Raw genomic sequence first — 26802 nt, forward strand, 5'->3', positions numbered from 1 at the left:
AACTTTAGTTAAAACTAATTGTAATGGATGCAGTGATAATTATAAATTAATTTGAGTTATTAGGTTTGATAAGAGGTTTCATTGCACTTTTTGTTTCTTACAGTATACAATAATTATTAATTATGGACATTTAAACTGTGGTTGCTAGTTAGTAATCACTACTGTTGTTACTTTGCACCACCTGTGTCACCTGCCTTCGTCAATCTCTGTCTACCACTTAGGTTTCATCATCATCACCTGCTCTCTCCCTCGGGTCAAATATTTACAGAAGCCAGCTGTGTAGGCGGATGATGCAACAACCCATAAGTACACACAGCATACTGTACGTGTGGAAGGCATAAACAATAAACATCCTTTCCAAATTCACAGGCAATTGTTCCTCCACCTGTGACCGAAACCAACCTGTCTATCAAACAATAAACCGGACATTGACTGTACGGTGACTAATTGTAAGGGACCATTCGGAAATTTACGGAAACTTACGGTATGGAGGAAAACAGGGGAGGGTTATGGTTTGTCATTCTAGTCCAAGGGAGGTTCATACAAATTTGTATCCATAAAAAAAAAATATATATATATATATACCATAGACTGTAAAAAATATGGACAAAGCGTTCCCCGGGTCTAACATGAACGTAAAATGAAGCCTGAAATTCCTTGCACTCTAATGCACTGTAAGTCGCCATCTTTCTTGATCCGTTTGGGCCCAGCTGGCCATTGGCTGGCCCAGACAACGAGGCGGGACTTCCCCCCTTCTTCAACGTTGGTTTTTATTTTGACTCGAGTGGGTGGGGGATCCTGATCATAGACTGTAACGGTAGCCACGCCCCTCAGAACATACGTGACTTTATGGTCATTTATTTTATAAATGGGACCATAATTTTCCAAAAAGAATATTATGACATTAGAAATGAGACTTTAAACTAGTGACTGGAAGCAGAAAGTATTCATGACCATGTTTATTAAGGTAATACAGTCTAGGTAAAGTTGGGCCCAAATACATGGGCCTCTATGGAGCTATGGGGTTTTTTGGGTCCAGTCCAGCGCCACAACAGGCCATTATATGACCTTTCGGGAAGTCCCGATTTTTCAAAAGAGGCTTCACGAAATATCTGGCTGACTGCCCCCCTGATATATACACACACATATACATATATGCATGGCCCTATATCAGTCAATCTTTGCGCAAACTTGAACAACTTGCACAATAAGAGGACAAAGGTCTGTTCACAACGACTACTGTTGCTTGCTCTGCAGAAAGTCTTTCAAAGTATTACAACTGAAAAACTGAGAGTTGGAGGAGTCGCTGCCTGCTGCTTCACGACAACAGCCACAAGCCATGTGGATGGCTGGATGTTTAACTTTGTGTCCAAGTTGAATTCTTATTTTGAGTAACAAGTCAGCATACCGGTATTTAAATTAAATGGTTTCAGGATGTTATGTAATGCACTGCTCAATGTGCGCATAGTCATCACATTCAAAGCTTCCCCTCGTCACACCCCGCTCGTACTTCGTTACTTGTGTGTGGCGATGGCAAGACCGGAATGCCAACAGATCAATAGAAACAATAGGACGTTTTAAATATTATACCGTTATTCATCATTATTTGGTGGGGGCAAAAGCAAGGGTACATGATTCAAGTAAAATACATATTTCTGTCGGGAAGGGTCGTGCCATTTTATTTCCGAGCAGTATGAAATCCCCCAATGACCCCTCATTCTAAATAACGAACAGTCCCTTTGCTGCTGGTTGTCCCAACCAATTCAATATTCAATATTCAATATTTCTATATAGAGAGCACGTGCTGTTTTCATGCGTATACAGTAGGTTTCAAAAGTCTGATTTGCCAGCAGCCCAAAGGGGCAGAGCTGTCATCAATCAGTCCTTTGATACCCCATCAAACGGAAGAAAAGGATCATGTCAAGAAAACTAGCATGGAATCCTAAAGGACAACTTTCGTTTTTAGTTCAACCAAGGTTCATGTTTTAGGTTGTTATTAGAGAAAGTAAAAGATGAGTGTTAATCTTTTTTTCATTTGCTGCTTTCTTTCATTTTAGGGATTTCTTTGACAGGCATTCGAACATGGGGCTAAACATGTATTTGACAGGCATTCGAACATGGGGCTAAACATGTATTTGACAGGCATTCGAACATGGGGCTAAACATGTATTTGACAGGCATTCGAACATGGGGCTAAACATGTATTTGACAGGCATTCGAACATGGGGCTAAACATGTATTTGACAGGCATTCGAACATGGGGCTAAACATGCTAAACATGGGGCTAAACATGTATTTTGTTTTACAAAATGTTATAGCGACTTTTTTTATTATTTACTACTACTAGATCCCAAGAAATTACACCTGGCCACAAAAGATCACTGAATGTGAAGGGGGTGCAAGTGCCATACAACACATTCAGTAGATCCTATACTACCCCCCTTCACATTCAGTAGATCCTGTGATCTTTTGTGGCCAGATGCAATTTCCTGGGGGCTAGTAGGACTATAGTAAATAATAAAAAAAAATACATTGCTATAAAATGGTGTAAAAAAAAATACATATTTAGCCCCATGTTCGAATGCCCCCGCCCCCCTATCAATTTCAGCTAAAATCGCTAAAACGAAAGAAAGCAGCAAATGAAAAATAATTAACACTCATCTTATACTTTCTCTAATAACAACCTAAAACATGAAACTTGGTTGATAAAAAAACTAAAGTTGTCTTTTAAAGGGTGTATATATTATATAAACATTCCTTGGTTATTGTGTGATGGGGCAAGCATGATGACAATAAAATGTAATTTATTCTTCTGCGAAAAAGTGCTGCGTGAGATGTCACTCGACAAAATATTGCATAATGAAATCAAATGAGCAACATGTTGCAAGGCACCTTTTCACCAAAGCATGAATTAGGCTTTAGGACCTTTGAGACCAGGCATTTCAGCACAAATGGTGCATACATGAATGGAACAGTTAGGACCTTTGAGACCAGGCATTTCAGCACAAATGGTGCATACATGGATGGAGTTACACATTAATCAAACAAGACAAGAGAAAAAGATTTGAGAGAGAAACAGAGCAAAACTAATGTTTTAAGACACAAAAGTAACTCCATAAGCAGTGTGGTGGGTCTCAATTTCCAATCGCCTGGAGGCTGGAACCAACAAAAAATATATCCAAATCTTTCAATTGCGATCAGATGCTCTGGATTCAAAGGTCATAATGAGATTATAGTTATAAGAGTAGGAATTCGATTATTTTTGGGTATCAGTATTTTAAAAATAGCCAACTACTTTCACCATTTAACAATGGACCTTGCGGTAAGCGCCACCCCGATCATGTCGCCGTTTTTCCGAAGAGGAATAGAATTATTTTTAGACCTTCACTTTTTGGATACAATGTGCCGAAAAGGGTAAGCACTGAGCAGCGTTCTTTTTGGAAACCAAACGCTGTTTCTGATCCACAGTGGGAAGGGGGGGGGGATAGACGTGAATGGTTCTGATCCACAGTGGGAAGGGGGACAGACGTGAATGGTTCTGATCCACAGTGGGGAGGGGGATAGACGTGAATGGTTCTGAACCACAGTGGGAAGGGGGATAGACGTGAATGGTTCTGAACCACAGTGGGAAGGGGGACAGACGTGAATGGTTCTGATCCACAGTGGGAAGGGGGACAGACGTGAATGGTTCTGAAGTAGTGGGAAGGGGGACAGACGTGAATGGTTCTGAAGTAGTGGGAAGGGGGATAGACGTGAATGGTTCTGATCCACAGTGGGAAGGGGGGGGGATAGACGTGAATGGTTCTGATCCACAGTGGGAAGGGGGACAGACGTGAATGGTTCTGAACCACAGTGGGAAGGGGGATAGACGTGAATGGTTCTGATCCACAGTGGGAAGGGGGATAGACGTGAATGGTTCTGAAGTAGTGGGAAGGGGGACAGACGTGAATGGTTCTGATCCACAGTGGGAAGGGGGATAGACGTGAATGGTTCTGATCCACAGTGGGAAGGGGGATAGACGTGAATGGTTCTGAAGTAGTGGGAAGGGGGATAGACGTGAATGGTTCTGAACCACAGTGGGAAGGGGGACAGACGTGAATGGTTCTGAAGTAGTGGGAAGGGGGACAGACGTGAATGGTTCTGATCCACAGGGGGAAGGGGGATAGACGTGAATGGTTCTGATCCACAGTGGGAAGGGGGATAGACGTGAATGGTTCTGAAGTAGTGGGAAGGGGGACAGACGTGAATGGTTCTGATCCACAGTGGGAAGGGGGATAGACGTGAATGGTTCTGATCCACAGTGGGAAGGGGGATAGACGTGAATGGTTCTGAAGTAGTGGGAAGGGGGACAGACGTGAATGGTTCTGATCCACAGTGGGAAGGGGGATAGACGTGAATGGTTCTGAACCACAGTGGGAAGGGGGACAGACGTGAATGGTTCTGATCCACAGTGGGAAGGGGGATAGACGTGAATGGTTCTGATCCACAGTGGGAAGGGGGACAGACGTGAATGGTTCTGAACCACAGTGGGAAGGGGGATAGACGTGAATGGTTCTGATCCACAGTGGGAAGGGGGATAGACGTGAATGGTTCTGAACCACAGTGGGAAGGGGGACAGACGTGAATGGTTCTGAACCACAGTGGGAAGGGGGATAGACGTGAATGGTTCTGATCCACAGGGGGAAGGGGGATAGACGTGAATGGTTCTGAACCACAGTGGGAAGGGGGATAGACGTGAATGGTTCTGAACCACAGTGGGAAGGGGGACAGACGTGAATGGTTCTGATCCACAGTGGGAAGGGGGATAGACGTGAATGGTTCTGATCCACAGTGGGAAGGGGGATAGACGTGAATGGTTCTGAACCACAGTGGGAAGGGGGACAGACGTGAATGGTTCTGATCCACAGTGGGAAGGGGGATAGACGTGAATGGTTCTGATCCACAGTGGGAAGGGGGACAGACGTGAATGGTTCTGAAGTAGTGGGAAGGGGGATAGACGTGAATGGTTCTGATCCACAGTGGGAAGGGGGATAGACGTGAATGGTTCTGATCCACAGTGGGAAGGGGGATAGACGTGAATGGTTCTGAACCACAGTGGGGAGGGGGGGGGACAGACGTGAATGGTTCTGATCCACAGTGGGAAGGGGGATAGACGTGAATGGTTCTGATCCACAGTGGGAAGGGGGATAGACGTGAATGGTTCTGATCCACAGTGGGAAGGGGGATAGACGTGAATGGTTCTGATCCACAGTGGGAAGGGGGATAGACGTGAATGGTTCTGATCCACAGGGGGAAGGGGGATAGACGTGAATGGTTCTGATCCACAGTGGGAAGGGGGATAGACGTGAATGGTTCTGATCCACAGGGGGAAGGGGGGGGGATAGACGTGAATGGTTCTGAACCACAGTGGGAAGGGGGGGGGGGGGGGTAGACGTGAATGGTTCTGATCCACAGTGGGAAGGGGGGGGGATAGACGTGAATGGTTCTGAACCACAGTGGGAAGGGGGGGGGGGGATAGACGTGAATGGTTCTGAACCACAGTGGGAAGGGGGATAGACGTGAATGGTTCTGATCCACAGTGGGAAGGGGGATAGACGTGAATGGTTCTGAACCACAGGGGGAGGGGGATAGACGTGAATGGTTCTGATCCACAGTGGGAAGGGGGACAGACGTGAATGGTTCTGAACCACAGTGGGAAGGGGGGATAGAAGTGAATGGTTCTGAACCACAGTGGGAAGGGGGGATAGAAGTGAATGGTTCTGATCCACAGTGGGAAGGGGGACAGACGTGAATGGTTCTGAACCACAGTGGGAAGGGGGGATAGAAGTGAATGGTTCTGAACCACAGTGGGAAGGGGGATAGACGTGAATGGTTCTGATCCACAGTGGGAAGGGGGATAGAAGTGAATGGTTCTGAAGTAGTGGGAAGGGGGATAGACGTGAATGGTTCTGATCCACAGTGGGAAGGGGGATAGACGTGAATGGTTCTGATCCACAGTGGGAAGGGGGACAGACGTGAATGGTTCTGAACCACAGTGGGAAGGGGGACAGACGTGAATGGTTCTGAACCACAGTGGGAAGGGGGACAGACGTGAATGGTTCTGATCCACAGTGGGAAGGGGGACAGACGTGAATGGTTCTGAACCACAGTGGGAAGGGGGACAGACGTGAATGGTTCTGATCCACAGTGGGAAGGGGGATAGACGTGAATGGTTCTGATCCACAGTGGGAAGGGGGATAGAAGTGAATGGTTCTGATCCACAGTGGGAAGGGGGATAGACGTGAATGGTTCTGATCCACAGTGGGAAGGGGGATAGACGTGAATGGTTCTGATCCACAGTGGGAAGGGGGATAGACGTGAATGGTTCTGAACCACAGTGGGAAGGGGGATAGAAGTGAATGGTTCTGATCCACAGTGGGAAGGGGGATAGACGTGAATGGTTCTGATCCACAGGGGAAGGGGGACAGACGTGAATGGTTCTGATCCACAGTGGGAAGGGGGATAGACGTGAATGGTTCTGATCCACAGTGTGAAGGGGGACAGACGTGAATGGTTCTGATCCACAGTGGGGAGGGGGACAGACGTGAATGGCTGTAGGTGAAGATATGTGGCAGTCCACACAAGCAACTGAACGTGGGGAAAGTTACAAAGCACACCTACACAAGAAAGATTGGTTTTTATACAAAATAATAATACGTGGTGCCAAAGTTTGTGTTATTCCCATTGAGAATGCATTGGGCATTTAAGTTAAATAACTCAGAAACTATAAAACATTTCAAAGTAAAAACGTTCCAGCATGTGTCTCCACAGTCAGCTGAATTATAAAAAGTGTGAATGGAGTTTCTAGGTGAAAGTGATTGCTTCCTGGGTACCTACAGTATGAAGCACTGTTGCAGGACGCCCAACAGCAACGTTTTCACCATGGCGTTATTATAGTATGGATGTTCTTGATATGAATACTTCTATTCCTCTTGGTAAAAACGCAGACATAACACGGTCCTCAGCGTAGGAGCAGCAAGCGTGTCCTACTTGGCCCGGGGCCGGGCCGGAGCGGGGTGGTGCTTACCGCAAGGTCCATTACCGCTAATTACTTTGTTTTTAGGAAGTAACAACATTTACACAAAAGTGGCTTTTTGGCTGGTGTTACACTCGTACTTTGTTATAAGTTCATTAAGTTCACTAAAATAGTTTAAAGAAGGTTGTTCCCCTTCCCCCTCATTGCCTTTCCCCGTAGCTGTGTGAATAATCACATTCCACAGTGCCAATGGAGAAATTGCCAAAGCATGTGAGAAAGGCGGGAGAGGGATAACACAATATTTAAAAAATACTCACATCTCCCTCGCACTGTGAACATTAGAATAGAAACACATGTTAGTCAGAGGGAAAACACCCCAGTGCCAGCCAGTAAAGGATTAAAGGAGTGATGGGTGAGTCGGGTGTTTGGGGGGGGGTCAGAGATGACGTGGAGAAGGACGTGAAAGGGGAACTCACCGCAGCCTTAGCTTCAGCCAACTTGGCCTTCTTCAGACGGGCCTTACAGGAGTCCAGGTCCAGACGACGGTTCTCCAGGAGACGCCTCTCTTTCTGAAGGACCACATCGACGGCAGAAAGAGAGACTTGTCAAAGTAACTACTGACGCAATGATGCAAAATGTACTTCATATTTAGTAGGTTCTAAAGTTCACTCTTTATCCTGTGATCTACACTGCTACCCTCTGGTGGCTGCATTCAGAGTTCTTTGACTGGAAAAGCTGAACATCTCAAGTTAAAACATAATAACACTTTGTGACAAAAGTACATTATTAATGTTGTACATTTTCTGTACAGAAAGACATTATGTAACATTATGTATTGTGAGAATCTTGTTCTTTCTTATTCGTATATGAAAGGTAACGGGTCTGGTACAGGGGGTGATTGACAGGTGTCAGTGACTGGTTGATGTCACCACCCCGAGTTTACCAGGAGAGGAAGTGACACACGGGGAAGAGAGGACAAACAGGGTGTAGTCCTACACGGAGGAGAAGAGGAGCTCCAGGGGCCAGAGAGCGTTTTACGTTTGAACAGACAGGATAGTTTAAACGCCATAATAACTAAAGACCAGTCGGGCCCGTCGGATAGACCCACGCATGCTGCTGCCCTCGGGGATGGGCGTTGGAATGAAGGGTTCCGATCCCTCGGGGATCGGCGTTTAGAATGAAGGGTCACCTGCCGGTGTTTGGAGTCTAAGAGCTGCTGCTACCGCTGAGGCGTTGGAATGAAGGGTTCTGATCCCTCGGGGATCGGCGTTGGGATGAAGGGTTTCCAAAGTTGTTCTTGGAGGATCAAATACTAAAGGGGTACCCCGCACATTTCGTGGATCGTTTTGGAGCGGAGAAACTTTTCGTTGCGTCGGATTAAAATACTATAGACTCTGGCGTGCGCGCGCCTCGTTTGAAGAGGAGGAAAGACGCGGCCTTTATTCTGTGGTTAATTCCGAGCGCAGTTTCGTTCCGCTGACTTTGGGAGCGGTTTGGAGCGGGGGGGGGGGGGGGGGGGGGTTTGAAAGTGATTATTGTTGTTGTTTAAGTTTGTTTTCTTGTTTTTTTTATTTTATTTAGTAGGGAAAGAGACCGGGAGAGACGTCATTGTGAAGTGCATCGTTTACTTTTGGTTTTGTCAACTACAATATTTGAGCATCTCTACATAAACCCTACGATCCTGCTGATTTATTCATCTCTACATAAACCCTACGATCCTGAGCATCTCTACATAAACCCTACGATCCTGAGCATCTCTACATAAACCCTACGATCCTGAGCATCTCTACATAAACCCTACGATCCTGAGCATCTCTACATAAACCCTACGATCCTGAGCATCTCTACATAAACCCTACGATCCTGAGCATCTCTACATAAACCCTACGATCCTGAGCATCTCTACATAAACCCTACGATCCTGAGCATCTCTACATAAACCCTACGATCCTGAGCATCTCTACATAAACCCTACGATCCTGAGCATCTCTACATAAACCCTACGATCCTGAGCATCTCTACATAAACCCTACGATCCTGAGCATCTCTACATAAACCCTACGATCCTGAGCATCTCTACATAAACCCTACGATCCTGAGCATCTCTACATAAACCCTACGATCCTGAGCATCTCTACATAAACCCTACGATCCTGAGCATCTCTACATAAACCCTACGATCCTGCTGATTTATTCATCTCTACATAAACCCTACGATCCTGCTGATTTATTCCTTAGTTAATGAGCATCTCTACATAAACCCTACGATCCTGCTGATTTATTCCTTAGTTAATGAGCATCTCTACATAAACCCTACGATCCTATTGGAGCATCTCTACATAAACCCTACGATCCTGCTGATTTATTCCTTAGTTAATGAGCATCTCTACATAAACCCTACGATCCTATTGGAGCATCTCTACATAAACCCTACGATCCTGCTGATTTATTCCTTAGTTAATGAGCATCTCTACATAAACCCTACGATCCTGCTGATTTATTCCTTAGTTAATGAGCATCTCTACATAAACCCTACGATCCTGCTGATTTATTCCTTAGTTAATGAGCATCTCTACATAAACCCTACGATCCTGCTGATTTATTCCTTAGTTAATGATTGTCCTTGTCGTGTAGAGGGCGATTGTTACAACTTCCTCATTAAGACTCTAAACATATATGGGCTGTTGAGGACAAATCTAGTTTTTATATTTAAGTAAGTATATGACGATATAATAAATAAAATATAATGAGATCCAGAAGTAAAAACACTTAAAACAATGGCCTAAATGGGTAAAACTCACTGAGATGGTCCTCCAGTCTCCTTCCAGAAAGTTACGCAGTGGGTTGAGGAAGCCGATGGCGGAAGCCTGGAGGAACTCCCTCTCTGCACCACCAAGCCTCCTCTCACATTCTCCCACCTTGATCAAAGTGGTTCCTATTGGGAGAAAAATGCATAAAAGATGCATACAAACACACACATTAATTTCCATAATAACCAGAATATGAATCAAAAAGCCTGACATGTCAGCAAAGTAGGCCACAGCTCATAGACTATGGTTAAACTATGAAATGATCTACAACACTTGAGAGATGATATCCAGAGTGGAAATCTGAAAGTTATACAAATCAAATCGATCTGGAAATTTGAAATTATTTCCCACCCCTTTCAGTGGGGTTAACAGTCAATCGAACTAATGCATTTAATTGATTATAAAACAATTTAAAGTAATCACATTTGGAGGGGAACATAATTATTTTAAAGCAGCAATAAAAGCTCACATTGTGTCACAATTCAACACGTTATGAGCTTGTAGATCGGCTATTTTCAAAATGTGCCAAGTCATACATCATATCATAAATGTAATAATTTATAGCAGCCTTTGATTTGTTGCTGTATACTGTATGGACATCGGCATTAACCCATTCTGAACGGGAACCCATTTTGGTGTCGGCATCATGTTATGCTTTAGATCTTGTATCAGCTTGTAGATCTGCTATTTTTCAATAGCTAAAGTTTAGCTATTGAAAAATAGCAGACCTACAAGCTCATAGCGCGCCACCGAGTGGCGCGCTATGAGCTTGTAGGTCTGCTATTTTTTGAAAAATCGAAGAGCGACTGACATTTTTAGAATCTGAGCTCAGGTCAGAATGGGTTAATCAGACCCAGTGTGTGTCCAGTGGAAACCTCGTATGAATCTGATCTCAGGTCAGAATGGGTTCATCAGACCAGTGTGTGTCCACAGTGGAAACCTTGTATGAATCTGATCTCAGGTCAGAATGGGTTAAACTAAAAGGCACAACTGTTGCTAGGTTTGTTACCAACGCAATGTATGCCGACATGAGGAGACGTGCAGCTCCAGCAGGTAGCAGCACAGACATGAATAATGGATAGACCGCAACCGAGATACCAAACTACAAGCACAACAAGACACAAGACACCGAATACTGGACTACTCGCCCCGGTGCTTGCCCGTTTTTCCTCACGGAATTTTCCTCAGTGAGGGGGATAACTTGTAATATGCTATTGGCTGTTTGTATTCTTTTTGGAAAAATATAAAAAGATACTCCTGTGGAAAGGCTATATTATTTGACTTATATTGAACCTATAAACAATTTAGTATTATTTAGTATATGTAAGGTTTTGCCCCCTCAAATGGTACCTCGTCAGATAATCCCCACATATCCTACAACAACTTCTGTGAACAGACTTCACTGTAGTAGCTTTTCATGAATTATATTTGTACTTAGGCTGTTCTGCTGTCATGAAAGTTTATAGTTAGAGAAATTCAAAGTCCAGCCGTCTGCTGTCCAGCCTCTCCCACCCCTCACTGGGGAGAATTCTGGGAGTAAAACAGAAACGGGGCGAGTAGTCTTGTTACCCAATACACCTACAGAATTGTATTTACTCTTAATTACAGAAAATTGATAAAAGTGGTAGGTAGGTAGGTAGATTCTTTTCAATGTAGACACAGAGGTGTGAACCAAAGTGTGTTTCCCAGCCCATAAAACAGATTGAGAAGGTGGCAGACATATAAGCGTGCCTACGTGTGGGTCACAGACCCACACATTATTCATGGGATCTGACACAGTATCAGTGAAAGGCTTGTGCCGAGAAACCAGCACTTGCTAGTGCCATTGGCCGATACTGAACAATGTCTTTTTTTTAAATCTAATTTGTTATACAACACCTCACATGAAAAGTATGGGCTTAGGTTTAATACATAATAAACCATATCTATGGACTTAGGTTTAATACATAATAAACCATATCTATGGGCTTAGGTTTAATACATAATAAACCATATCTATGGACTTAGGTTTAATACATAATAAACCATATCTATGGACTTAGGTTTAATACATAATAAACCATATCTATGGACTTAGGTTTAATACATAATAAACCATATCTATGGACTTAGGTTTAATACATAATAAACCATATCTATGGACTTAGGTTTAATACATAATAAACCATATCTATGGACTTAGGTTTAATACATAATAAACCATATCTATCATACTGGATATCTGGCAAAAAGAGATATTTTCTATCTGCAACAATATCAAGTACCGCAAAGTATTCAAAACATAGTAATAAATTGTGCTGTGTCAGCAAGTTGTTCTTTTAGGAAATCAGGAACTATTCAAGGATTTGACTGAAGGAAAGCCACAAATCAACAAACGTACATGAGCATATGATGTTCCTCCATTTTTACATCATTATAACATGGCCATCCTGCCACAAATTGCTAATCAGTAAGTTAGTAACCACACAAAATCTAGGACATGCTATTCTTTCATAACATTGATTACGTTACTTGATAGGACTGCATCTCTTTAGTCATAAAGATTATTTGCGAGGAAAAAACAGTGGAAAGAAAAACAGTACTAATGAATCAATCAAGAATCAATACATTAATCAATACAAAAACAATCACTATTCCTTGAAGTTGCATGGACACATCATTCATGTTATTGCCACTGGTTCTTCTAAGACTTTTGATTCTGGATTCAGTTAACATTCAACAGTCACAAGGCATGCTCTTATGATAGGCCTAAACTTCCTAAAGCCACTGATATTAATCACACCATTTACATTCCAAATGACTATCGGGGATCTGCCAAATTACCCAATTGCAAAATCCTAATGATTTCTTGTTTTTATTAACCCATTTTGACCTGAGATCAGATTCTAAAAATGTCTTCTACATCCAGTTTTCTGAAAAAGCTATGTTTCTATGTCAGTCGTTCTTCGATTAAAAAATAATAGCAGACCTACAAGCTCGTAGAGCTGCTATTTTTCCAATAGCTAAAGCATAACATAATGCTAACACCAAAAGGGGTTCTTAAGGAGAGCTTACCAAAATGTGTCATACAGATACTGTAGTAGCGAAGAGTAAACATAAACAATAAACATGTTATTTTATTTTATTGGAATTGGCCGATCCTGCAGAAAGGAATCGGTTATCTGTATCGCCCCCCCCCCACAAATTCCTAATGAGAAACCCCTGATAAATATCTTAAATACATATACTGCTGCAGCCTGTGGAGACGACTGACTGCTGTTAACACATTTAGTACAGGAAGTGCCTTCAAAATAAAGGCTATAGAGTGCCAGAGTTGTCTGATCGCTTTTACTTTGAAAGCCATGAAACAGGAAACACTTGCCTAATAAAGTTGACTTTACAAAGGGACCTCACATCCCCGATCATCTTAATATATTGTTTTACGCTCCAAAAAGCGTTCATATTTTGCGGGAGAGACGGATGAGGAGCAGAAATGAAGCGCCAGCATATCGATCCATTCATCATCGCGGAGAGCGCCCTGGATTAGGAGATACGAGTCATTCTTTCCACCGCGCTAACATGGGAGTCAATGACAAGCTAATAGTTGCACTGAGCGTTAGCATACGGCAAGCGAAAAGCGAAATGCCAAAAAAAAAAAATAGGAAAAATTCTGAATATTCTTATCTCGCCCCGCGTCGCTGGGACGTCGCTAGGACGTCTTCACACGTCAATAGTACTAATATTTCGGGATCCTTATGACGTTCTCAGACGTCCTATGTATAGAATCTGTTTTAAAGATAAATATCCTAAATACATACTGCTGCAGCCTGAGGAGACGACTGACTGCTGTTACAGATAAATATCCTAAATACATACTGCTGCAGCCTGTGGAGACGACTGACTGCTGTTATAGATAAATATCCTAAATACATACTGCTGCAGCCTGTGGAGACGACTGACTGCTGTTATAGATAAATATCCTAAATACATACTGCTGCAGCCTGAGGAGACGACTGACTGCTGTTATAGATAAATATCCTAAATACATACTGCTGCAGCCTGTGGAGACGACTGACTGCTGTTATAGATAAATATCCTAAATACATACTGCTGCAGCCTGAGGAGACGACTGACTGCTGTTACAGATAAATATCCTAAATACATACTGCTGCAGCCTGAGGAGACGACTGACTGCTGTTATAGATAAATATCCTAAATACATACTGCTGCAGCCTGAGGAGACGACTGACTGCTGTTACAGATAAATATCCTAAATACATACTGCTGCAGCCTGAGGAGACGACTGACTGCTGTTACAGATAAATATCCTAAATACATACTGCTGCAGCCTGAGGAGACGACTGACTGCTGTTACAGATAAATATCCTAAATACATACTGCTGCAGCCTGAGGAGACGACTGACTGCTGTTATAGATAAATATCCTAAATACATACTGCTGCAGCCTGTGGAGACGACTGACTGCTGTTATAGATAAATATCTTAAATACATACTGCTGCAGCCTGAGGAGACGACTGACTGCTGTTAGAGATAAATATCCTAAATACATACTGCTGCAGCCTGTGGAGACGACTGACTGCTGTTATAGATAAATATCCTAAATACATACTGCTGCAGCCTGAGGAGACGACTGACTGCTGTTATAGATAAATATCCTAAATACATACTGCTGCAGCCTGAGGAGACGACTGACTGCTGTTATAGATAAATATCCTAAATACATACTGCTGCAGCCTGAGGAGACGACTGACTGCTGTTATAGATAAATATCCTAAATACATACTGCTGCAGCCTGAGGAGACGACTGACTGCTGTTACAGATAAATATCCTAAATACATACTGCTGCAGCCTGAGGAGACGACTGACTGCTGTTATAGATAAATATCCTAAATACATACTGCTGCAGCCTGAGGAGACGACTGACTGCTGTTATAGATAAATATCCTAAATACATACTGCTGCAGCCTGAGGAGACGACTGACTGCTGTTACAGATAAATATCCTAAATACATACTGCTGCAGCCTGAGGAGACGACTGACTGCTGTTATAGATAAATATCCTAAATACATACTGCTGCAGCCTGAGGAGACGACTGGCTGCTGTTATAGATAAATATCCTAAATACATACTGCTGCAGCCTGAGGAGACGACTGACTGCTGTTACAGATAAATATCTTAAATACATACTGCTGCAGCCTGAGGAGACGACTGACTGCTGATACAGATAAATATCCTAAATACATACTGCTGCAGCCTGAGGAGACGACTGACTGATGTTATAGATAAATATCCTAAATACATACTGCTGCAGCCTGAGGAGACGACTGACTGCTGTTATAGATAAATATCCTAAATACATACTGCTGCAGCCTGAGGAGACGACTGACTGCTGTTATAGATAAATATCCTAAATACATACTGCTGCAGCCTGAGGAGACGACTGACTGCTGTTACAGATAAATATCCTAAATACATACTGCTGCAGCCTGAGGAGACGACTGACTGCTGTTATAGATAAATATCCTAAATACATACTGCTGCAGCCTGAGGAGACGACTGACTGCTGTTATAGATAAATATCCTAAATACATACTGCTGCAGCCTGAGGAGACGACTGACTGCTGTTATAGATAAATATCCTAAATACATACTGCTGCAGCCTGAGGAGACGACTGACTGCTGTTATAGATAAATATCCTAAATACATACTGCTGCAGCCTGAGGAGACGACTGGCTGCTGTTATAGATAAATATCCTAAATACATACTGCTGCAGCCTGAGGAGACGACTGACTGCTGTTATAGATAAATATCCTAAATACATACTGCTGCAGCCTGTGGAGACGACTGACTGCTGTTATAGATAAATATCCTAAATACATACTGCTGCAGCCTGAGGAGACGACTGACTGCTGTTATAGATAAATATCCTAAATACATACTGCTGCAGCCTGAGGAGACGACTGACTGCTGTTATAGATAAATATCCTAAATACATACTGCTGCAGCCTGAGGAGACGACTGACTGCTGTTATAGATAAATATCCTAAATACATACTGCTGCAGCCTGAGGAGACGACTGACTGCTGTTACAGATAAATATCCTAAATACATACTGCTGCAGCCTGAGGAGACGACTGACTGCTGTTATAGATAAATATCCTAAATACATACTGCTGCAGCCTGAGGAGACGACTGGCTGCTGTTATAGATAAATATCCTAAATACATACTGCTGCAGCCTGAGGAGACGACTGACTGCTGTTACAGATAAATATCTTAAATACATACTGCTGCAGCCTGAGGAGACGACTGACTGCTGATACAGATAAATATCCTAAATACATACTGCTGCAGCCTGAGGAGACGACTGACTGATGTTATAGATAAATATCCTAAATACATACTGCTGCAGCCTGAGGAGACGACTGACTGCTGTTATAGATAAATATCCTAAATACATACTGCTGCAGCCTGAGGAGACGACTGACTGCTGTTATAGATAAATATCCTAAATACATACTGCTGCAGCCTGAGGAGACGACTGACTGCTGTTATAGATAAATATCCTAAATACATACTGCTGCAGCCTGAGGAGACGACTGACTGCTGTTATAGATAAATATCCTAAATACATACTGCTGCAGCCTGAGGAGACGACTGGCTGCTGTTATAGATAAATATCCTAAATACATACTGCTGCAGCCTGAGGAGACGACTGACTGCTGTTATAGATAAATATCCTAAATACATACTGCTGCAGCCTGTGGAGACGACTGACTGCTGTTATAGATAAATATCCTAAATACATACTGCTGCAGCCTGAGGAGACGACTGACTGCTGTTATAGATAAATATCCTAAATACATACTGCTGCAGCCTGAGGAGACGACTGACTGCTGTTATAGATAAATATCCTAAATACATACTGCTGCAGCCTGAGGAGACGACTGACTGCTGTTATAGATAAATATCCTAAATACATACTGCTGCAGCCTGAGGAGACGACTGACTGCTGTTACAGATAAATATCCTAAATACATACTGCTGCAGCCTGAGGAGACGACTGGCTGCTGTTATAGATAAATATCCTAAATACATACTGCTGCAGCCTGAGGAGACGACTGACTGCTGTTATAGATAAATATCCTAAATACATACTGCTGCAGCCTGAGGAGACGACTGACTGCTGTTATAGATAAATATCCTAAATACATACTGCTGCAGCCTGTGGAGACGACTGACTGCTGTTACAGATAAATATCCTAAATACATACTGCTGCAGCCTGTGGAGACGACTGACTGCTGTTATAGATAAATATCCTAAATACATACTGCTGCAGCCTGAGGAGACGACTGACTGCTGTTATAGATAAATATCCTAAATACATACTGCTGCAGCCTGAGGAGACGACTGACTGCTGTTATAGATAAATATCCTAAATACATACTGCTGCAGCCTGAGGAGACGACTGACTGCTGTTACAGATAAATATCCTAAATACATACTGCTGCAGCCTGTGGAGACGACTGACTGATGTTAGAGATAAATATCCTAAATACATACTGCTGCAGCCTGAGGAGACGACTGACTGCTGTTACAGATAAATATCCTAAATACATACTGCTGCAGCCTGTGGAGACGACTGACTGCTGTTACAGATAAATATCCTAAATACATACTGCTGCAGCCTGAGGAGACGACTGACTGCTGTTACAGATAAATATCCTAAATACATACTGCTGCAGCCTGTGGAGACGACTGACTGCTGTTACAGATAAATATCCTAAATACATACTGCTGCAGCCTGAGGAGACGACTGACTGCTGTTACAGATAAATATCCTAAATACATACTGCTGCAGCCTGTGGAGACGACTGACTGCTGTTATAGATAAATATCCTAAATACATACTGCTGCAGCCTGAGGAGACGACTGACTGCTGTTATAGATAAATATCCTAAATACATACTGCTGCAGCCTGAGGAGACGACTGACTGCTGTTACAGATAAATATCCTAAATACATACTGCTGCAGCCTGAGGAGACGACTGGCTGCTGTTATAGATAAATATCCTAAATACATACTGCTGCAGCCTGAGGAGACGACTGACTGCTGTTATAGATAAATATCCTAAATACATACTGCTGCAGCCTGAGGAGACGACTGACTGCTGTTATAGATAAATATCCTAAATACATACTGCTGCAGCCTGAGGAGACGACTGACTGCTGTTACAGATAAATATCCTAAATACATACTGCTGCAGCCTGAGGAGACGACTGACTGCTGTTATAGATAAATATCCTAAATACATACTGCTGCAGCCTGTGGAGACGACTGACTGCTGTTATAGATAAATATCCTAAATACATACTGCTGCAGCCTGTGGAGACGACTGACTGCTGTTACAGATAAATATCCTAAATACATACTGCTGCAGCCTGAGGAGACGAGGCTACAACTGACTGCTGTTAAAAAAGAGCACTATTGATCCTGGTGTTCAACAGAGAGGGAGAGAGACCGTGATTTATTCCTATTGGGCTGACGAAGAGAGGCCAGCCTTTAGGGCAGAATCATTGAAGAGAGGCCAGCCTTTAGGGCAGTGGGCAGAAAGAGAGGCCAGCCTTTAGGGCAGAGAGGCCAGCCTTTAGGGCAGAGAGGCCAGCCTTTAGGGCAGAGAGGCCAGCCTTTAGGGCAGAGAGGCCAGCCTTTAGGGCAGTGAGGCCAGCCTTTAGGGCAGAGAGGCCAGCCTTTAGGGCAGAGAGGCCAGCCTTTATGGCAGAATCATTGAAGAGAGGCCAGCCTTTAGGGCAGAATCATTGGAAAAGAGGGGAAGAAATGCAATAAAGCTCAATGGCTTTCATTATCTATTAGACTTTACTCTCACCCTGTGGGCAGACAGCAGAAGAACGTAATAGCACACTGCTGATAGACATAACATGGCTTATGTTAAAGTAATAGCACACTGCTGATAGACATAACATGGCTTATGTTAACGTAATAGCACACTGCTGATAGACATAACATGGCTTATGTTAAAGTAATAGCACACTGCTGATAGACATAACATGGCTTATGTTAACGTAATAGCACACTGCTGATAGACATAACATAACATGGCTTATGTTAAAGTAATAGCACACTGCTGATAGACATAACATGGCTTATGTTAAAGTAATAGCACACTGCTGATAGACATAACATGGCTTATGTTAAAGTAATAGCACACTGCTGATAGACATAACATGGCTTATGTTAAAGTAATAGCACACTGCTGATAGACATAACATGGCTTATGTTAAAGTAATAGCACACTGCTGATAGACATAACATGGCTTATGTTAAAGTAATAGCACACTGCTGATAGACATAACATGGCTTATGTTAAAGTAATAGCACACTGCTGATAGACATAACATGGCTTATGTTAAAGTAATAGCACACTGCTGATAGACATAACATGGTAATAGCACACTGCTGATAGACATAACATGGTAATAGCACACTGCTGATAGACATAACATGGTAATAGCACACTGCTGATAGACATAACATGGTAATAGCACACTGCTGATAGACATAACATGGTAATAGCACACTGCTGATAGACAAAACATGGTAATAGCACACTGCTGATAGACATAACATGGTAATAGCACACTGCTGATAGACATAACATGGTAATAGCACACTGCTGATAGACATAACATGGTAATAGCACACTGCTGATAGACAAAACATGGTAATAGCACACTGCTGATAGACAAAACATGGTAATAGCACACTGCTGATAGACATAACATGGTAATAGCACACTGCTGATAGACATAACATGGTAATAGCACACTGCTGATAGACATAACATGGTAATAGCACACTGCTGATAGACATAACATGGTAATAGCACACTGCTGATAGACATAACATGGTAATAGCACACTGCTGATAGACATAACATGGCTTATGTTAAAGTAATAGCACACTGCTGATAGACATAACATGGCTTATGTTAAAGCAAACACACACTTTGTTTGTTTCTGCCCTAAACACAGAATATTACCATCTTAACTACAGTGTTGATGCCATACTGAACACACTGAGTAACATACTGTATACATCTTAACTACAGTGTTGATGCCATACTGAACACACTGAGTAACATACTGTATACATCTTAACTACAGTGTTGATGCCATACTGAACACACTGAGTAACATACTGTATACAAAAGGAACCCTCCAAAGATGGCCACACCAAATGCCTACATTCTACCCATTTAGATCCGAGGCAGATTCTAAAAACGCCTCCTAAAACATAACTTAAGGTTTTCTGAAAACCTTCAAATTCGTATTAAAAAATATATATATATATGTTGCTATATGAGACACAGAGGTGTATGTGACGCAGAGGGCGCAGCCGGCATTAAAGGTAAAAGAACATACAGGTCTAAATGGGTTAACCCATTCTGACCGGGCACCCATTTTGGTATTGGCATCATGTTATGCTTTAGCTATTTAAAAATAGCAGATCTACAAGCTCATAGCGCGCCACCGAGTGGCGCGCTACGAGCTTGTAGGTCTGCTATTTTTTGAAAAATCGAAGAACGACTGACATTTTTAGAATCTGATCTCAGGTCAGAATGGGTTCGTCAGACCAGCGTGTGTCCGGTGGAAACCTTGTATGAATCTGATCTCAGGTCAGAATGGGTTAAGTAAAGTATAAGCTCATTAGCATCCACGCACTGACCATAAGGAGCTCCGGCACCAAAGTCCTTGGCTGCATCCTGCATGTACTGGCCCAACAGTTCCCCGTTGGTGACTCTGCTCGGGGCCTTTCTGTCAAGCTTCTCATAGAGGTACTCCTCAATCCTCGCGCCTGTGAACGAAGAGACAGAGACCCTGATTTATGGTAGGAGCAGGCAAATGGAACCGCGCTCTCTCTCTCTCTCTCTCTCTCTCTCCAGTCCTTTGGCTAACCTCTACCCCCATTCATGCAGATAATGAATTCACCAGAAGTCACATTAGCCAGGTAGCAGAATCTGTAAATGTTGACAATGACAGCACATTTGGTGGAGAAAACACATGGATTTACATGGTTGGTGTGCCTTGTCCCTTCTAGCCCTAGAATGGCTGATATTCCATACATTTCATGTATTCCATAAACAGTCATAGAACACCGACTAGATGCAATTTCTTGGAGGGGATAAACCATTCGAATTTGTACCACTCTGTATGAATTCACCCATTAATTAAATACTGCTACTGGCAGTCAGCTCTCATCATACAGTATCAAATCTTGTTGAAAGTTCTGGCATAAAACTTAAATCTAGTCAAATATATCTCTAAATAAAAATCACACCTGTGTGAAGTGAGGGGCACACTTATCATCACACATCATCTCATTCTGGCCTATCACAAGTTGCATCCTCACTTTTGTCTTCAATGTTTGCGTTACGTAAATGTTTGTGTTTACGCGAACACTCAAAATTGTCCATTCATTGTCAAAGGCATTTAATGTTTGTGTAGGACAAAGTTTGTTTGCACATACACCAAAAGCTGGACATTTGGCTCCTAAAAAATGAAAACACATTCCCACAGAGCACATTCTCTGTACGTGACAGGGTGGCATTCATACTGTAGTAGCAGCAGCATTAAAACATGTGAAAACGTCCTTCAATGAGCTCATACGTAGCATGTGTTCATTGAAGGATGTTCACAGGGGCGATTGTGTGCGCATCTTGTACCTGAAGGTAGGCCAGCTGGACATCAAGGCAAGAATCAGGGAGAAGAAGGTAAAACATCTGCAACACTGCTTTAAAGCTCCAATTAGGATTTATTTTTTCTTGTAGGTCAAGACCTTGACCTTGTAGGTCTTTATCAGGCAAATAATTTGCCTGACGAAGACCTTATAGGGTCGAAACATTGCGCCATTAAAAGGAATTTCTTTTTTTGGGGGGGAGCTTTAAACCAACGTTGTTTAGTCTGCTGTGAACAGAATGGAATATCTGCCATTCAAGGCCTACGTCCGTTCATGAATGATGCATGACATTAATTAAAGGCATCTAAGGAATCACTTAAAAGCAACAAAGATCGGACTCTAAATGCTATAGAGCATTCAACTATTTTTCTAAAGGTATGGGGAAAACTCTTTCTAAATTATGACTCGTCAGACTATAATTCTAATAGACACTACAAAGACAGTGACACACACACACACACACACACACACACACCACTACTAGTACAAACCATAAAACTGCCTTAGATGCAGCTACGCTGATTAGCGTTAACAATTCATCTGGTCAGAGATATGGAATATTATGGATGATGCTAAAATACTGAGGAATGTCTATGAGCCAGTCACACACACACACACACACACACACACACACACACACACACACACAATGAGTGGGAATTGCATGTAGGGCAATAAAGTGAGAGGGGAGACCAAAGAGCCCCTCATAGGCAATTAAGGTTTATAGAGACACAAGTTAAATCACAAACACTGAGCTGGTTGTTTATCCACCTGCTGGCCCAGGTGTGCCCAGAGAAGGCACAACAGTGTTCACTGGAGGTGCCAGATTGGTATACGTTACCACCAATTATTTAAGCACCTTGTGATTTGTGAGTCTCTTTGTTTGGCATAAATAAAACAAATGGATCTCATGGTCGTATTCCAAATGGTAAAGCGTTGATTTGGTCCCAGTGCATGTCCAGGGTAGGAAACCAACGGTTTTATGACCACCTACCAGAACAGCCGGCGGGTTCCAAACTCAAACACAACTATTTCGCTCACAATTTTGGGGGGGAATTGACAGAAATCGACAAATCAAAGCAGTGTTAACAGTAGATATTCGTACCCTGAGCATTTTGAACAGTGGCTGGTGTTCATTTCCCACCCTGTTCATCTATAGACCAAAAAGATCTCTAGCATGAGAGGATTCCATGGCAGGGCACTAGAGGTTTGGTTCTCAACCTTTTCAGGCCGCGACCCCCCAAAATAATCATAATGTGAACTGGGGACCCCTCCTCCATAATGTGAACTGGGGACCCCTCCCAGCCACCTTGCAAAGCACTTGGAATTGTAGGAGTTGCGGCCTCGCAAGTAGATCAGCTAGTTTGTTGATTACTTTTGAGGCAAATAAATGACATTTCATTTCAGGTGTTAAAAAGGTCTTAGTAAAAGTCCTTCCAATTGTCAATTTAGAAGTGCAGATTTGCTGTATACACTTAAACTGTACTGTTGAGTGAGAACAGCCTAAACTAATGCTCTGGGGACACCCTAGAATCATTTGGGCTGGGGGTCCCGACCCGACCCATAGGTTGAGAACCACTGCACTAGAGGAGGAGGCATAATACTCACCAGTATGATCAACTGTAGCATGGAGAATCAAAAAGTCACAAGTTAGAGTTCCCTGTTTTCCAACATGGTGCTACTGCATATCATTGTGAAACTGCTGCTCGTCATCAACTGAATTCATTACAGTGTCATTTGATCTCGTTGCAGAATCTAATTAATATAAAATAAAAGTGGTTTGGCATCCATTAACCCTCTATATCACGGTGTTGCCCCCAAATACGTCTGTCTGTGTCCAATTAAATTAAGTAAAGCCACATGGCATGGGACACTGTGCCACCAATTGACAGGATAAATCACTTAACTTTATTTATGTACTAAATGTGTGTGTGTGTGTGTGTGTGTGTGTGTGTGTGTGTGTGTGTGTGTGTGTATTGTCTGGAGGAATGGGATATATTATTGATACAATAATAGTATCGTATAATAATGACGAACCAGCTCCCCCAAAATGGGCTAAAATGCATCGATAGAGGGTTAAGTTTTGTCCAAACTGAACATATAAATTCCCATGGGGGGGGGGGGGGGGTATGTGCACTAATGCAAAGCAGGATGGATGCTCTGTGAGCCGTCTGCTGGTCTCTGAACCACTGGCCATTGTGGTGGAGTCTTACTTGGGTTGGGCTGCAACAGGTACTCTGTCTGCCTGAATATTTTCTCTGTCCAGTTTTTGGTGCAGTCCGCACGGCTCAGCAGATTCTCAAAGTGTGCATCCAGCTCCGTCTTCTCTGCCTGCCCCAACTTCTCTTCTGTAAACTAAAGACATCATCATCATCATCATCGAAACTCTAAAGGCTCATACATAGTCTGGATTTACGGTGGTGGGGTGACCACCGAACTACAACATGACGTCACTGAGCCGCGGTGAAGAGCAAACCACCGCCACCGCTCCAGCCCTTCTCTCTGTTTTTACTCACCACCGCTCAACGTTATTTCAGCTCCGGTGGTCAGCTCACCACCGGAGCGGTGGTCACCTCACCACCGAAAATCCAGACTATGAATAGGCCTTAAGAGCGCTGTCCTGGCCTTGGACCAAGACTATCATAGATGTATTTTATCCATTTGTATTTACATTTTTCAATATCATTCAGAGTCAAGTCAGACTCGATAAAAATGACCACTAAGTTCTATGATACTGATAGTCTTTATCCAAGGCCAAACCTGTTAGAATGGTATGTTATATTGAATCAGAATCATCTTTTATCCTATTTTGGACGGGAACCCCTTTTGGTGTTTTAAGCATTATGTTACACTTTAGCTATTGAAAAATAGCAGATCTACAAGCTCATAGTGTGGCACAGAGTGCCGCGCTATGAGCTTGTAGGTCTGCTATTTTTGAAAAATCGTGAAAATGTGGCGCAAATCATTGAATATATATTATTACAGAGTGAACATTTTAACTCAAACCTTTGCTTCTGGGGAGGTCCCTGGAACAACATATTTTCAGATGGGAGGGGCGGAGGCATATTACATATAATTTTTGGGGTCCTTGACATGAAATATGGAGCACCACTGATACAGAAACATGAGGTTTTTCAGAAAACTGTCAGGATTTAGAAGACATTTTTTAAATTTCGACATCAGGCCGAAAAGGGTTATTGTCATTGGCATTATATCCAGAAGAAGAGCATGTATACCTGTTATTATGGTATAGGGTGTGCGCATGACATCATCATCATCCTATCCCAAAGTTATGCGGAACGCCTACTCAGTGGCAAAAACTACTTTCTGGCCTTGACAGCCCATACATCCAAACAGAAAAGTCCCAATCGGATGCATTAAACCTACCAGTACGTTAAACTCACTTTGCTACTCACTTTATGCATGGCATACGCTCTATTGATTGAATACTGTATTAACAGTTTGCAGAAAAAAGCACTTTATCAGTTTACAGGAGAGGAGGGGAAAAAAAGCACAGTAAAGTACAGTTCAATACTGCCAAGATGATTTAAAACTCAAGAAAGCCCATGGCATGGCAATTGTTTCCATTGGGGTCCTTCATATCCAATTCATAGGAACATTTAAAGGACAAATATACCGTACTATACCTGTTATTATGGTATTATATACCCAACCTTAGATTAAGACTAAGGCTATTATATACCCAGCTCAGCAGCCATAATAACAGCTACTATATACTCTTCAGCTGACACCGACAGCAATTAACACGCCTCAAGGAACTGAGCCGGGCTCGCCGTGACGCAGTGGGATTAAACCCAAACCTTCAGTGTAATCGTGAGTGTGACACCGCAAGTTCGAGTCCGGGTCTGTGTCACTCACAAGCTCTCACTTTGTCATTCAGTCTTTTGTAATAGTACTTAACTTAATCAGACCAGTGTGTGTCCAGTGGGAACCTCGTATGAATCTGATCTCAGGTCAGAATGGGTTCATCAGACCAGTGTGTCCCCAGTGGAAACCTCGTATGAATCTGATCTCAGGTCAGAATGGGTTTATCAGACCAGTGTGTGTCCAGTGGAAACCTCGTATGAATCTGATCTCAGGTCAGAATGGGTTAACTTAACGTTCACCGTCAACTTCTCTGTCTGGCCAAATTATTTCTAAATAGCAACTGAAACAATCAATGGATCATTGCTGTGTGCAACAACTGTACTGAATGTAGTACTGCTATCCATAACATAACCTACTTAACAACTGTACTGAATGTAGTACTGCTATCCATAACATAACCCCGTTGAATGTACTGTGCAACAACTGTACTGAATGTAGTACTGCTATCCATAACATAAGCTATATAAACTCAGAGCTAGCTTAGCTACTAGCAGCTAGCCTAATGCTAACGTTGCTAACGGTGGGACAGCAGCAGCAGCTAGCTACTAGCAGCTAGCCTAATGCTAACGTTGCTAACGGTGGGGCAGCAGCAGCAGCTAGCTACTAGCAGCTAGCCTAATGCTAACGTTGCTAACGGTGGGGCAGCAGCAGCAGCTATATAACGTTACCGGTTTAATTAAAGTGCTTTGTCAAAATGTAACGGACATGTTTTAATAATAATTACCTGAACTGCCCGTGTGAAAAACACCCCGGCGTCGCAGGCTAGTTTCTTGACGTTGAAATCCATGATTGACTGTAAGTACAGTAGTGTGTATTGTTGGCTCTCTCTGTCACGACCCGAGCCACTGCAGAATATCAACAGTCGCTAGGTGTCGCTGTTGTTACTTATTTGTGTATGACTTATTTATGGGACTCTTATCTCTATGTTCATTGTTGTGAGTAATAATATAAGTACATAAATATAAAAATATATAACTTTGATCTTCAGATAGTAATTATTTATATTTACTCGACTGATGAGGAATATGCCCCCCCCCCCCAAACTTCTCTGAACCTGACTATTATTGAGTCAGCGCCAGTTTCTCATATGTAGGCCTATCTGTATGTATGTGCAATTGCAAATGAATGTACAGTACAATAAGGAACAGAGGTTTGTCTGCAGACAGTATTGACAGTATTAATCAAAAGCTATTACATAGCTTTTGATTGATTGACAATTTTTATGAACAGTTGGAAAAGCACAGTTCAATACAAGGTCTGCTAAGAGGATTGAAATACCCAGAAATGCACCAAGTCTTATTTACTTTGGGGTCCCCCATCTGCATGC

The 26802-nt window shown here is 42.7% G+C and overlaps 1 protein-coding gene across 2 annotated transcripts in view; it reads right to left on the reverse strand.

The window, feature by feature from the left end:
- Nucleotides 1-26313, reverse strand: part of LOC310872558 (endophilin-B2-like) — a 38338-nt gene extending 12025 nt beyond the window's left edge. For both annotated transcript variants that reach the window (XM_083784529.1, XM_083784528.1), the window contains exons 1-5: nt 26200-26313; nt 23801-23942; nt 20577-20705; nt 9817-9950; nt 7492-7584 (exon numbers count right to left, since the gene is read on the reverse strand). In XM_083784529.1, coding sequence (XP_083640655.1) covers nt 7492-7584; nt 9817-9950; nt 20577-20705; nt 23801-23942; nt 26200-26262 — 561 coding nt within the window. In that variant the 5' untranslated portion in view covers nt 26263-26313. The remainder of the gene's footprint in view (nt 1-7491; nt 7585-9816; nt 9951-20576; nt 20706-23800; nt 23943-26199) is intronic.
- Nucleotides 26314-26802: the final 489 nt, after the last annotated feature.

The sequence above is a fragment of the Protomyctophum parallelum genome, assembly GCF_964188405.1.
Source record: "Protomyctophum parallelum genome assembly, chromosome: 15".
NCBI classification, from domain to species: domain Eukaryota; kingdom Metazoa; phylum Chordata; class Actinopteri; order Myctophiformes; family Myctophidae; genus Protomyctophum; species Protomyctophum parallelum.